This window comes from Xiphophorus maculatus, chromosome 23, assembly GCF_002775205.1.
Source record: "Xiphophorus maculatus strain JP 163 A chromosome 23, X_maculatus-5.0-male, whole genome shotgun sequence".
NCBI lineage: Eukaryota > Metazoa > Chordata > Actinopteri > Cyprinodontiformes > Poeciliidae > Xiphophorus > Xiphophorus maculatus.
Genome location: NC_036465.1, coordinates 10,444,269 through 10,457,770, shown reverse-complemented (window position 1 = coordinate 10,457,770; position 13,502 = coordinate 10,444,269). Strand labels below are relative to the sequence as shown.

At 40.9% G+C, this 13,502-nt stretch overlaps 1 protein-coding gene across 3 annotated transcripts in view; it reads left to right on the top strand.

Annotated features, from left to right (window-relative positions):
* Positions 1-13,502, top strand: part of med12 (mediator complex subunit 12) — a 30,134-nt gene that overhangs the window by 9,820 nt on the left and 6,812 nt on the right. For all 3 annotated transcript variants that reach the window (XM_023328401.1, XM_023328400.1, XM_005811508.3), the window contains exons 12-35: positions 321-447; positions 651-880; positions 946-1,005; positions 1,090-1,263; positions 2,345-2,489; positions 3,162-3,280; positions 4,149-4,292; positions 4,396-4,559; positions 6,251-6,382; positions 6,508-6,732; positions 6,808-6,952; positions 7,036-7,156; positions 7,839-7,949; positions 8,034-8,147; positions 8,592-8,728; positions 8,897-9,076; positions 9,310-9,381; positions 9,482-9,645; positions 10,717-10,878; positions 10,968-11,169; positions 11,765-11,874; positions 11,958-12,093; positions 12,363-12,512; positions 13,137-13,496. In XM_023328401.1, coding sequence (XP_023184169.1) covers positions 321-447; positions 651-880; positions 946-1,005; positions 1,090-1,263; positions 2,345-2,489; positions 3,162-3,280; positions 4,149-4,292; positions 4,396-4,559; positions 6,251-6,382; positions 6,508-6,732; positions 6,808-6,952; positions 7,036-7,156; positions 7,839-7,949; positions 8,034-8,147; positions 8,592-8,728; positions 8,897-9,076; positions 9,310-9,381; positions 9,482-9,645; positions 10,717-10,878; positions 10,968-11,169; positions 11,765-11,874; positions 11,958-12,093; positions 12,363-12,512; positions 13,137-13,496 — 3,684 coding nt within the window. The remainder of the gene's footprint in view (positions 1-320; positions 448-650; positions 881-945; positions 1,006-1,089; positions 1,264-2,344; positions 2,490-3,161; positions 3,281-4,148; positions 4,293-4,395; positions 4,560-6,250; positions 6,383-6,507; positions 6,733-6,807; positions 6,953-7,035; positions 7,157-7,838; positions 7,950-8,033; positions 8,148-8,591; positions 8,729-8,896; positions 9,077-9,309; positions 9,382-9,481; positions 9,646-10,716; positions 10,879-10,967; positions 11,170-11,764; positions 11,875-11,957; positions 12,094-12,362; positions 12,513-13,136; positions 13,497-13,502) is intronic.

Below are 13,502 nucleotides of genomic sequence, written 5' to 3'. Positions count from 1 at the left end.
ATTTAGAAATGTCACTGAAAGATCGGTTAGGGTGGTGAAAAATGCTTTACTGGGGATTTGAATCTAAATGTATAAGGGATGAAATGAGCATAACTCTTTAGTTGAAAATCTTCCCAAATTAGATAAGAAAATCATTTCTTCTAATTGCCTTGGATTTCCGAGTTTTTTGGAAGGATGACAATGACAAGGTCATTAAGTCTAAAATGGATTTAGACTTCCAATGATTTTAAAATAATTGTGAGCCCATGCAGGGAATGTGAGCACAGGGATATTTTATTCTGTTTCTGAGTCTAAAATCATGTTGCTGTGTTGTTTTGCAGAGGTGTGGGGAGTCGGAGGTGGTGGATGAGAAAGGTTCTGTGTCGTCTGGCTCACTCTCAGCCGCCACTCTCCCCGTCTTTCAAGACGTGCTGCTGCAGTTCCTTGACACGCAGGCCCCCACGCTTAGTGAGTCTCTTTTTATTCCCATTACTGTTCCGGTTGCCTCCGACTGCTTTTAGTCTACATTACATCACATTTGATCTGAAGAAATGCAATATCCTTTTTGCCTGTTTTTAAGGATTTCATAAACTGCAGAGTATTTATTCGTAATGTTTCAGCAGGGGAGAGTCAATATTAAATTATTCAAATGCTCTTCTCTCCATTTACAGCGGAGCCGGGGAACGAGAGTGAGCGAGTGGAGTTTTCCAACCTGGTCCTTCTGTTCTGTGAGCTCATCCGACACGACGTCTTCTCCCACAACATCTACATGTGTACGCTGATTTCCCGCGGCGACCTGGCGTCTGACTCCCACCTGCCGCGCCCCCGTTCCCCTTGCGACGAGCCCTCCGATGATTCAGAGCGCAAAGAGCAGGATGCTGGTAGCAGTGTCAAGATGGAGGTGAGTTACAGGCATCTGTTGTGTCAGGAAGCTGCTGATTTATCCAGACCGTGTTTGTCCTACAGGATACGGGTCTGTCCGAGTCCATGGAGACGGATCACAACTCCAGTGCAAACTTTGATGAGGTAAGTGATGTGTATTTCACCATAATCAGCAAACCTCGTTGGATGAGATTGAGTTGGGTAATTTCAGGTCCTTGTCTCCTGTAGATGTTCTCGCCTCCGATGCATTGCGAGTCCAAGGGGAGTCCGTCCCCTGAGAAACCTCCGCAGGAGCAGGATGGTAAGAGCAGCTGCAAGGACAAAGGCATGGACCCCGCCTTCCCTCAGCTGTACGAGCAACCCCGCCACATTCAGTACGCCACCCACTTCCCCATTCCACAGGTGAGGACACTCGCGGTCTGTTCTTAAAAAAAGAAAAGAAGGAAAAAGATTCCTGAACTTGATGTTAGAGACATTTCATTACAAATATGTAGCAACTTTCATTTTTATACTACTAGTGTAGTTGTTAAAATTAAAGATATTAAGCCAAAAAGTGAGCTTCCTACAACGTCTAAGAAGGAGAAATAGAATAATGGAAAATGGAACAAGAGCAACATGATTCATCTTTCTTCTTTAGATCATCTTCAAAATAAAACATCAGAATAAGCAGGTAAAATCTTTGCAAACGTTAAACTTCACAAATACCCTAGAAAACTGCGATCAAGAAACATATCAACTCTTTGAGGCATACTTGGTGTAAATTGTGTTTTTGTTAAAGTGTAAAAAGCCCAATGGGAAAGCATAAACCAGATAAATTCTGAAAATTTCCATCAGTGGGCGGAGCCAAGAAATGTGGAGGGGTGTGGCCATGTCTGAGCAGTGTGTGGTCAGGACGAGGGAAAGCATTGTAGTCAACTTAGCAACTTTGTTGCTATATTGTGTGACTTTTCAGACTCTCTAGTTAAATTTTTTCAAAAAACGAACCAGCATCTTTTTCTTTATTATTGGAAACTTTTATGATAACATGTGAAGCACCAGTTGCTTGTTTAATTCCTGAAAGCGGGGTTGTGATGTAGAAATCGACCAAGTTTGTACCGTTGTGACCAACAGGAAATATTGACTGCAGTAACCACAGTTTAACCCAAAGAGGGCAGCACTGAGAGAGATATTTCAGAATTCAAAAGGCTTGCACAAAAATTTGTGCAGAAACAAAGACAGCACCATTAAGAACCAATTTATTCAGTTTAACTCCAAATAAAGAGTTGATTTGGGATTTAGTTACTCTTTTGAAGTAGTTTTAGGCAGTGCATTTTGAAGCAGAAAAAATAATCTTACTTGTAAAACAATATAAATATAAAACATTTGTAAAGTTATCCTCTGCACCCTGCCAGCTCTGTTTTCGTTGAAAGACAATTTAATGTGCTGCTGCTGAGTTACTGATGCGTCCAGTGCGGTTGAATCTTTGTTTTGTTTATGTCTGTAGGAGGAAAGTGCCAGTCATGAATGCAACCAGCGTTTAGTCGTCCTCTACGGTGTGGGAAAACTGAGAGATGAGGCGCGACACACCATCAAGAAAATTACCAAAGACATCTTGAAGGTGCTCAACCGCAAAAGCACAGCAGAAACAGGTAACGGTGAACGCTGGGTCTGTTTGCGTTTGACGAATTTGCCAGTTTCCACTTCACTTATGTTTTTACAGCTTGCACTTCTTCTTTTAGGAATGTATTTTGGCAATATTTTATTTACTTTTCAAGGATCATATTTAATGAGAACATTAAAGCTTCGTCTTGACTCTCCTTTAACAGTGTGGATTATTTTGTTTTGCAGACTAATTTGTTTTTAAGAGAAATTGTCCAAGCAGTATATACTGAGGAAAAGCACATGTTGTATTTTAATGTTTGCAAACTGTGCAAAAATTCAAGCTAGTTTGCCACGATATTGCTCCATTTGCAATTTTCTGGCCTATTGTTCATCATCAGAGAAAGAGGGATTGTGTCTATCTTCATCCCACTTAAACTATTTTCATTCTTGGCCACATCATCTGAGGTAGAAGAGACCATTTTAAAGGCAATTTATTTTCAGAGTTAAAATGTCAGTGTTTTTTATATGAAAAGTGTGACTTTTTTTTTTTTGGTGATCTTTATTTCAGTGGGTTTCTTTCCTGTGAAACTTCAAATCAAAAACATGATGACAGACCAACCGCTTGGGTGTATTTTACAATTGGTGTGTTTTGCGGACTGAAAAAAACACCGCCGGCCTCTTTGAGCTCATCTTGTCCTTTTATTTCACTGTGAGTACAGGTGGGGAGGAAGGACAAAAGAGGAAGAGGAGTAAGCCTGAAGCATTTCCGACTGCTGAAGATATATTTTCCAAATTCCAGCACCTCTCCCACTTTGACCAGCATCAGGTCACCTCCCAGGTAGAAAAATCAGAGCTGAGTCTGTCAAAACATGCTATAAAAATTTGAAATGGAAATTTAATAGAAATACTATGAAAAACACCGAACTAATTCTGGATGTGTAAACTATTCTGTGTGACCTATGTTTTATAGATATTGACAGCAAAAGGTGGCTCCATGTTGCATTTAGGGAGGTTTAATGGAGATGCATGTTGGATTTCACAGAGCAGGAGTTTGCTAATTAAATGAATTTTGAAGGAAACTGGTGGCCAAACAGTTTATTTAGGGGTGTCTGAGTTTTCAGTCAGAGGCCTCTTCAGATTTGTTGCTCAAAGTATCACAAACCACGATGACTCTTGGATGATATGAGTTACAGCAAGATTTAATTTCCTTTGAGGATAGATAAAATACTTTAGGATTTTTAATTGAAATGGCAACAAAGCATATTTTAGTTTGTGGTTGCAACCTGACAAAATGTGGCAAAGAAAAAGGGGTATAGATAGTTTTATACATTCAGCTTGTTAAAGAGAACGCAGTGTGATTAATACAAGCCCATAAATTTTAAAAAGGTTCTGGTTGTTGATGTTAAGGTTGCAGTGATCTCAGAATTACAACATCTCTTGTTGCCAAAAGCTTCTTCTTTGCTGTTTTGGGTCTAAAATTTGGTTAGTAACCTTCTGGGTGCAGCTGAGCTGTGGCTCTTTTTTATATTGAACACATATTTTACCATTTCTGGAGGCAGATTTTCTGGTTCTTTAATCATTCAGCTTCATACTTGACAAATCAATCTCAAGATTTTTTTTTACATTTATTGTTAACTTATCAAACTGTTTTGTCAAATTATAATTCTGTTGTTAAATTATTTAATTTCTGGCTTTTTTGTGCGTAGGTGTCCAGAAACGTTCTGGAGCAGATCACCAGCTTTGCCTTAGGGATGTCCTATCACCTGCCCCTCGTCCAGCACATTCAGTTCATCTTTGACCTCATGGAGTATTCCCTCAACATCAGTGGCCTCATCGACTTTGCTATTCAGGTAACAACAACAACATTTGTAAAGGCGAATTTGATGAAATCCAGAAAAGTTCCTTTTTGTTTGTTTTGTTTTTGAAACTTTTGTGACTTCTTGGTGTTTGCAGCTTCTGAACGAGTTAAGTCTGGTGGAGGCTGAGCTGCTGCTGAAGTCGTCCAGCCTGGTGGGCAGCTACACCACCAGCCTGTGTCTCTGCATCGTAGCTGTGCTGAGGAGATACCACTCTTGTCTCATCCTCAACCCGGAGCAGACGGCTCAGGTTTTTGATGGGTGCGTCACTCACAAGTCTCAAACTTTTCCATTTATTTTTAAGACTGACTTTGATTTTATTTGGCGTTTTTAACGTTGTTTACATTCAAGTAGGAATAATGTGTTTGTACAAGGATATTAGTGAGGATTAGAGCTGCTATTAAACTTTTAAAAGTAGCTAAAAGAATGTTTAGAGTTGCAGCGGGGTACTAATAAATAATTACTCTTTTGCACAAACACATTCTGACAACTTTAATCTTTTTTTATAATGTTGGCAAGTGTAGATAATTTATTTTTCCTGCATTGCTGAAATAGAAGAACAGCCTCCTGAAAATAAGCAGAAAATAGTTTTTTCAAGTATTTTCATTAGTTAGCTTCAGAAGTGGTGGATGGTAGAAACTATTACCTTTAGAGCAGAGGTTGCACCAGACTTTTTTGATCTCATTTTGACTGACAGCTTAAAAAATATTCCATCATATTCTATTTTTATCCGTCATTTGTTAAATAAGATTGACATAGACTATTATGTTGCACTTAATTTTTATGCGGTTTAGTTCATATTCAACAACTTGACCAGAGAATCCAGATCCCGTCACACATTAATCAAGCAGGTGAACACAGCTTTTTCTCTGCAGATATAAAAACCACTGACAGAACCATGAAATGAAACAACTCCACTTAATTATGACTGCTTCACCTGTTGGAATCTCCTGGTTCGAATCTGGAGGAGAAATCTGTGCTAAAGTTTAGATGAGACCGAAGAAATCCGACCCGACCTGGACCGAGTCCATAGGCATTGCGTTTGAGCCTGATCCAACCCAACTAATTAATTTTAATTAGAGGCTCGAGCCTGAAGTAAAGCCAAAATATTATTTTAATTAAGATTTTAGTGCTTTCATTTTTCAGAGCACCGTTTGAGTAAGCGGTGCAACTTCTCCCAGATTTCATTTGACATCTTCCAGCTCCATTTTGTCGCTTGTTCTAACACAGGATAAGTCAAGTGCAAATCTTCTGGGATGATTGACTAAAAAGATTCTATCTCCGCTGCTGCTCCAGCGGAGCGAGGTGGAGCCCCATCTGCATTTAGTCGTGTAGCGCACTTCACTTGTTACAGTCTAATTAACTCATTTTTTTTTTCTTTAGCAAGGAACAATGTCTATTCCTTGAAATGGGTTTATCTTTGCAAAAGTAATGGACTTCTTTAGTGCGTTTATATAACATAAAGCTTAAAATGAAAATTATTGCTCAATGGGAATAAGTGAGGTCTTTTATTTTGCTTTCAGCACACTTTAAATGGCTGCTCTCACGTTTTATTGATGCGTATTTTACATTTTCAGTGTTTTTATCAAACTAAAATTCTGTATTCAGCGTAAGTTTGTACCATTAAATCACCCACCCAGTATTTGTTTGAGCCTAAAATTATTCACATTCTGACATTTTTAGTTTGAAAACTATATTAATTCAACCAAGACATTAGTTTCTGATAGGAAATAAGACATGAGAATGAAAAATTAACTTCAGACTTTTGTTGTTGTTAAATCTGGGCAAAATACAGAATTTACCTTTTTTAAAATTTGTTTAAATTCAGTATCTTCAATTCTACTGTAGTTACATTTCTGAGAATGTACACATGAAGTTTTGGTCAAACAACAGTGTTTCATTTATTTGGATGAAGAAGCTGTGTTGATTCCTTTCTGTAAACCTTTGACTAGGCTGCGGATCGTGGTGAAGTCAGGTGTGAACCCGGCAGACTGTTCCTCTGCGGAGCGCTGCATCCTGGCCTACTTGTACGACCTCTACACCTCCTGCAGTCACCTCAAGAACAAATTTGGAGAGATATTCAGGCAAGTCAGACAATTTCCTGTAGCCTCAGAAAAGTTGTATGTATCTTAGCGGTGGAGCGTCGTTTCAGCAGTTATTTTCTTTTCGAACCGGGTCATTTCTCAACATCCCCTTCATGCTTTTACAGCGAGTTCTGTTCCAAGGTGAAAAACTCCATCTATTGCAACATTGACCCGTCGGACTCCAACATGCTATGGGATCCTGGGTTTATGATGGAGACAATCAGCAACCCTTCAGCCAACAACAACCACTCCATGGTAGGCAAAATCCTCAACGACAGCCCGGCTAACCGCTACAGCTTCGTGTGCAACGTGCTCATGGAGGTTTGTGTGGACCACAGGGACCCGGAGAGGTGAGTGGTGATTATATTCTGCACATCCTTGTTTACTGGGATGTTTTTTTTCATCGGTTGCTTTTGTGATTTCAGGGTGAATGATATTGGGATCCTGTGTGCAGAGCTGACAGCTTATTGTCGCTCTCTGAGTGCAGAGTGGCTCGGCATTCTCAAAGCTCTTTGCTGCTCCTCGAACAACGGCAACTGCGGCTTCAACGATTTGCTTTGTAACGTTGACGTAAGTCCTGCTTACCTCTTCATGCCACTATGTATTACCTGATGCATCATCATGTCCTAAATTGTTGCTTTTTTCCCCCTCAGGTTAGTGATTTGTCCTTCCATGATTCGCTGGCGACCTTCGTGGCTATTCTGATTGCGAGGCAGTGTTTGCTCTTAGAGGACCTGGTCCGCTGTGTGGCCATCCCCTCCCTCCTTAATGCAGGTAAATACACATGCTCACTCACCATGAAAGGGTTTTTTCGCTGATTAGAGGTGTCAAAATAATTCATCAAACTTTTGGTATCGACATAATCAATACCAAAAGAAAAGATCTATTGAAATTTGAAAGGGATACATTTTTGTCAAAATCTGACCCATTCTTATTTGTCCAAATTGTGGCACTTCTTCCATCAACAGTACTGCAATAACAAAGCTGCTGGAAGTACAGCCAGAAAAAAAACATGTGACCCTTTTTAGCTGACAGGCAAACACAACAATGTTGTTCAGAGATACTTCCCCAGTCAGGCAGATGGACAGGAAGCATACCATATACTGAGCATACCTGTGCTAACGCTGTAAGCTAAGAATAAATGTATTTTGTTGTTGGCTCTGTCTTTCTGTAGTTTATCCCTTTTGTTTCCTCCCACTATAGAGAGAGGGAGCCTCGTTCAGCCATGCTGTTTTGTTGTTACATTGCTACTATGCCTTGTAAATGCCAGACTCTGTCACTTTTTGTAAATATTTTTCTTTTCACTGCTTTTACATCAACTCCAATGAATGCAACATGTTTTCTTGGAGGAGAAGGTTTGAAGTTAACAGGATAGACTTTAAGTTAGTTCATTGTGCAGCTGATCTTCCTATACTATAAAGGAAACTCAGTTTTAATGAGTCCATCTCTACCCCAGCGTGCAGCGAGCAAGACTCTGAGCCAGGAGCTCGACTCACATGCAGGATCCTGCTGCACTTGTTCAAGACGCCACAGCGTAACCCTGTCCCCCAAGATGGCGTCAAGTCAGGTACGCAACTCAAACACAAACACATTCTTGTTTTTCAGCTGCAATTATTTATTAATGGATTGGTGTGATTGTTTAACTCTGCAGACAAATCTTCTGTTGGTATCCGGTCGTCTTGTGATCGCCACCTTCTTGCTGCTTCGCAGAACAGCATCGTCGTTGGAGCGGTTTTTGCCGTTCTTAAAGCTGTTTTCATGCTGGGTAAGAATCTCTGCAGTACTACAGTTTAGTTCTGTAGCTTGGTTCTGTTCTTCCCTCCTTCTGCACCACTGTCCATCCAGACATACATCTTTGTGTGCATCCATCATTTGCCCGTCCATTCATCCATCTGTCCATCAAATCCCTTTGTTTGTTCTTCCTTCTTTGTCCATCCACTGTACAAACCATCCACCCATCCATTAATCGTCTGTCCACTGTTGAAATGCCATGACCTCACTGCCAGCTTTGTGTTTAAATAAATATATTTGTTTATTTTTATAAAACTTGCTGTAAAGTAGTGAAAACTCTGGAAGTTTGAGTCTGGATGAAAATCCTGAGATTGTGAAATTTCTTTTTTGTACCATCTTATGTTATATTTGAAGTAGATTATTAATCAGTGTTACTGCTTCTGCTGTTTAGATTTACTTGTTTTAAATGTTGCCTCAGGCGATGCAGAGCTGAGAGGTTCAGGTCTGTCGCATCCTGCCGGCCTCGACGACATATCTGACGGACGCAATGTTTCCATAGAAACAGCCAGCTTGGATGTGTACGCAAAGTACGTCCTGAAGACTATCTGCCAGCAGGTGAGAACATAAAACTATGAGCTCCCATTGGTTGAATCTGCATGAGAATGTGCAGGAAAAACTAAATCTTTAATCCTGTGAAACTTGTTAACTTTTCTTGTGTTTCCCAAATTGCTGTTTCATGTTTTTCCTTCTTTCCCGACTGCCTGGCTTGTTGTGTTCTTGCAGGAATGGGTCGGAGAACGCTGCCTGAAGTCTCTCTCTGAGGACAGCAGTGCCCTCCAGGACCCGGTGCTGGTAAACATTCAAGCCCAGCGGCTCCTGCAGCTCATCTGTTACCCTCACCGCCAGCTGGACAGCGACGATGGCGACAACCCTCAGAGGCAGCGAATCAAACGCATCCTTCAGGTACAGAAAAAAAAAGAACAAAAAATATATTAATTCTAAATCAAACCCATATGTATTTTCAATCTACGTAGTTGTTTTTACTTAAATAAATTTAGTTTGGACCATGTTTAATTGCAAAAGTGAAGTTTTGCTGCCCTCTGATGGCTAATTGTATTAATTCATGCAGTTAAAGTCCATAACTGCCTAAGTTTGAACTATGAAGAAAACTAACAATAACTCTGTCTCTTTTACAGAATATGGACCAATGGACAATGAGACAGTCGTCTCTGGAGCTGCAGCTCATGATCAAGCAGAGCACAAACAATGTAAACCCAACTTCAGAGATTCTATCTGTATTTAAAGAAAAAAAGATCTACAGTGGTTTATGATGCAAGATACAACAATATTTTCCTTTTTGTGATGTAGGAGCTTTGCTCTCTCCTGGAGAACATAGCAAAGGCAACAATTGAGGTTTTCCAGAAATCAGCGGAGATGAACTCCAGTAACCCCTCAGGAAATGGAGCTGCAGTCCAAGGAGGCTCTGCAACCAATAGCAACAGCACTACAAGCAAGATGAAACCTATTTTGAGGTGTGTCTGTTGGCTAATCGTTTTATTTTTTTACCTGCTTTTATAAAGTTTTCTAACAAATTTGTTCCAAGGATTGTGACAAAAAAAGCATTGCTGGTCTTTTAAAGGTTTCAAAATTGATTACATCTTAATTTGAGCTCTAAAAGATCTAACTGTGTCCACATTTTTCATTATAGGCATTAAATCTCCTAAATATAGAAGGGAACAACTTCTTCATTTTTTTCTTTTTTATCTGCTGGCAGCAAGCATTTATTTTGTGTGTTGTTGTTCTGAACCAGGAAGTAGATTGACCTCAGAAATTTATTGTGTAACATTCAGCCTTTTAAACAAACCCACTGAGGAAATCTCACACTGGCTTTTTTTTTTTGCGGCGCTAGTGGCTTGTATTTTTTGTACAGTAGGCAGACAGCGGCAAAGGTCGTCGGGACCGGGAGTCGAACCCGCGACGTCTGCGTCGAGGACTAAGGCCTCCAAACGTGGGGCGTGCTAACCCCCTGTGCCACCACAGCACGCCCCACACTGGCTTATTTTTGATTATTTTTAATTACTTATCACTTGAACAAGCTTGTTCACGACAGAATCTACTTCAGCAATCAGAAAATCAGCCACGGTCTCTGATCTGACAGAGAACCGACTGACCGGCTCACCAGGTCACAATAGTCACCTCACTGTTGCTAGCTTAATGACTTAATGTCATTATAGTTAGCAACAAACAATCATTAACACCAAAATTGCAATCAGTGGTCAGGCTTTTTAAATATTGGTGATAGGCCAGAAAACTACGATCATTGGATTCCTAGTTTTAATTCTTACGGTGATTAGCTGACATGTTTGTTATGTCAAACAACAAACATGTTAGTTCATTGGACTAGCTCATCGTAGTCCAATGAACTACGATCATTGGACTCCTAGTTTTAATTCTTACGGTGATTAGCTGACATGTTTGTTATGTCAAACAACAAACATGTTAGTTCATTGGACTAGCTCATCGTAGTCCAATGAACTACGATCATTGGACTCCTAGTTTTAATTCTTACGGTGATTAGCTGACATGTTTGTTATCTCCAACAGCTCATCAGAGAGGTCGGGCGTTTGGCTGGTCGCCCCGTTGATTGCCAAGCTGCCCACTTCAGTTCAGGGTCACGTCCTGAAGGCAGCCGGAGAGGAGCTGGAGAAAGGTCAGCACCTCGGCTCCTCCTCACGCAAAGAGCGAGACCGGCAGAAACAGAAAAGGTAGGTTGCAGATTTAATGTCTTTCAGCTCAGAATGCTTGTGTATATAATATTTACTGATATTTAAGCTCCATGCTTCTCCGCCTGCAGCATGTCTCTGCTGAGCCAGCAGCCCTTCCTGTCTTTGGTCCTGACCTGCTTAAAGGGACAGGATGAGCAGAGGGAAGGCCTCCTCACCTCCCTGTACAACCAGGTCCAGCAGATTGTCACCAACTGGAGGGAAGACCAGTACCAGGACGACTGCAAGGCCAAGCAGATGATGCACGAGGCACTTAAGCTACGGCTGAATCTCGTAAGCATCTTTATTTTAAATCACTTTACAAGAGCAAATGAATATGCCTACTCATGCACATATATACAAATATACCCTCAGACAAAGAAAAAAACACATACGGAGGAGAGAAAGAGGGGAAAAAAAGTAGACTGATCAACATAAAGACCAGTTTCTCTTGCCAAATGACCTTGTGTCAAGTTCTCTTTATAACACGTTGAGTTGTATATTATTTTGGACTAACAAAGTGTAAAGACAGCCCAGATTACCCAACATTTATCAATAGTGAAATACCTGATCTTCTTAAGGGTAAAGTTACAAAGTCATCTCTTTGATCCATTGTGAAATTGCACATAATGTCTCTTTCTTTCATAAGCATAAGCTTCCAAAAAAGCAAACATTAGGTAGGGATGTTAGATTGTTTGAGATAACAATTTCTTTAGGATAGATATTTAAAATGCACATTTTAGGATTCGAAAGAACCTCTTTACCAATCATCTGACTGATAACAGTTAACAGCCTTCCAAAAAGATAATGTCTGAGATAAAACACTCTTTTTTGATTGTTTTGCTCTGAACAGCGTTCATATAAGCTGTGTTTTTCCTGTTTTGATAAGGTCGGTGGCATGTTTGACACAGTGCAGCGGAGCACCCAGCAGACCACTGAGTGGGCGGTTCTGCTGCTCGATATCATCAGCAGCGGCACCGTGGACATGCAGTCCAATAAGTGAGTTCATACGATTTATTTAGCTGCACATTTTTTGCAACTTCTCAGGCTGCCTGGCTCTTACTTTGGTCTCTCTGTCCCAGTGAGCTCTTTACCACCGTGCTGGACATGCTGAGCGTGCTGATAAACGGTACACTGGCTGCTGACATGTCCAGCATCTCTCAGGGCGGCATGGAGGAGAACAAGAGGGCATACATGAACCTGGTTAAGAAGCTCAGGGTAAGACGGACACATCTGTGTCTCTTATGCAACTGGTTTTAAAGATTCTCATATTCTCCCCATATGGAGATAAATTTACCACAGGCCTAAATCAGATTGAGAAAATATTAAAATACTTTAAAAGGTTAAACCTTTTATGGCTTTTTGAAGATAACTAAAACAACAGGGTAAATAATAATAATAATAATTAGTAGAAACTGGCTAAAAAACTTGACTTAATCCCATCTAAGTGTCTGTTTTAACTTTCTGGGGGTTTTTTATTCTTGCAGAAAGAGCTCGGAGACCGGCAGTCAGAGAGTCTGGAGAAGGTTCGCCAACTGCTGCCGCTGCCGAAGCAAACCCGTGATGTCATCACCTGTGAGCCTCAGGGCTCGCTGATCGACACCAAGGGCAATAAGATCGCAGGCTTCGAGAAAGAGGTAACATGGCGTTCAGACCTGGTCTGACCCGAGTGTGGGATTCAAGGTCAGTGTTTTCTGGGTCTGGATAAATATGGAAAAGAAGAGTATCAGAAAAATATTTGTATTTTTCAGACTTTATTCCCTTTCAAATTCTCTTCATGTTGTCCTTCCTTTCTAACTCTTTCTCTTTCCCCCCCTTCTTTAAGCCAATCCTTCCTCTCTTGGGTTATTGTTTCTTTCCTTTTTTATGTTCTGAGTTTTTTTCTTCCTCTCCCTTCTTTTAGTGATTATTTCCACCTTCTGTCCTGTCTTTGCCCCATCTTCCTTCCTCTCTCTTGTGTTACCTCTCTTCTTTCTGTCATTCCTTTTGTTTGCTCATGTGTTCTTTGCTTCCTTGTGTCTTTGCTGCGATCCCCTTTTTCCCTGTATTCTTTGTCCTTCTTTCATTGTCTTATATTCTTTCTTTCTATCCTCCCTTCTTTGCATCCCATCTCCATCCCTTACAAGTGTACTTATTCTTTCTTGTTTTTCTTTATTTCTTCCCTTTTATTCTTTCTGTCTTGTGCTTTGTTTAAATCCATGTAACTGAATCTCTTAAAGGCACATTTCTTAATTATTGAAGCTATTTTCTGATTGGCTCAGGGTCTTCAAGTCTCAACCAAGCAGAAGATTTCTCCATGGGACGTGTTCGAGGGTCTGAAGCACTCTGCGCCGCTCTCCTGGGGCTGGTTCGGAACGGTGCGCGTGGACCGCAAGATCGCCAAGTTCGAAGAGCAGCAGCGCTTCCTGCTCTATCACACCCACCTGAAGCCCAAGCCGCGCAGCTACTACCTGGAGCCACTGCCCCTTCCCCCAGAAGAGGAGGAGCCTCTGACTCCCATCTCCCAGGAGCCGGAGAAGAAGATGATGGAAGTTGTGAAAGCGGATAAGAGCGTAGCTGCTGTCGCCTCGGAGTCCACCAAGAAGAAACCGAAGAAGAAGAAGAATCCAACCAAGGGAGAAGTCAGT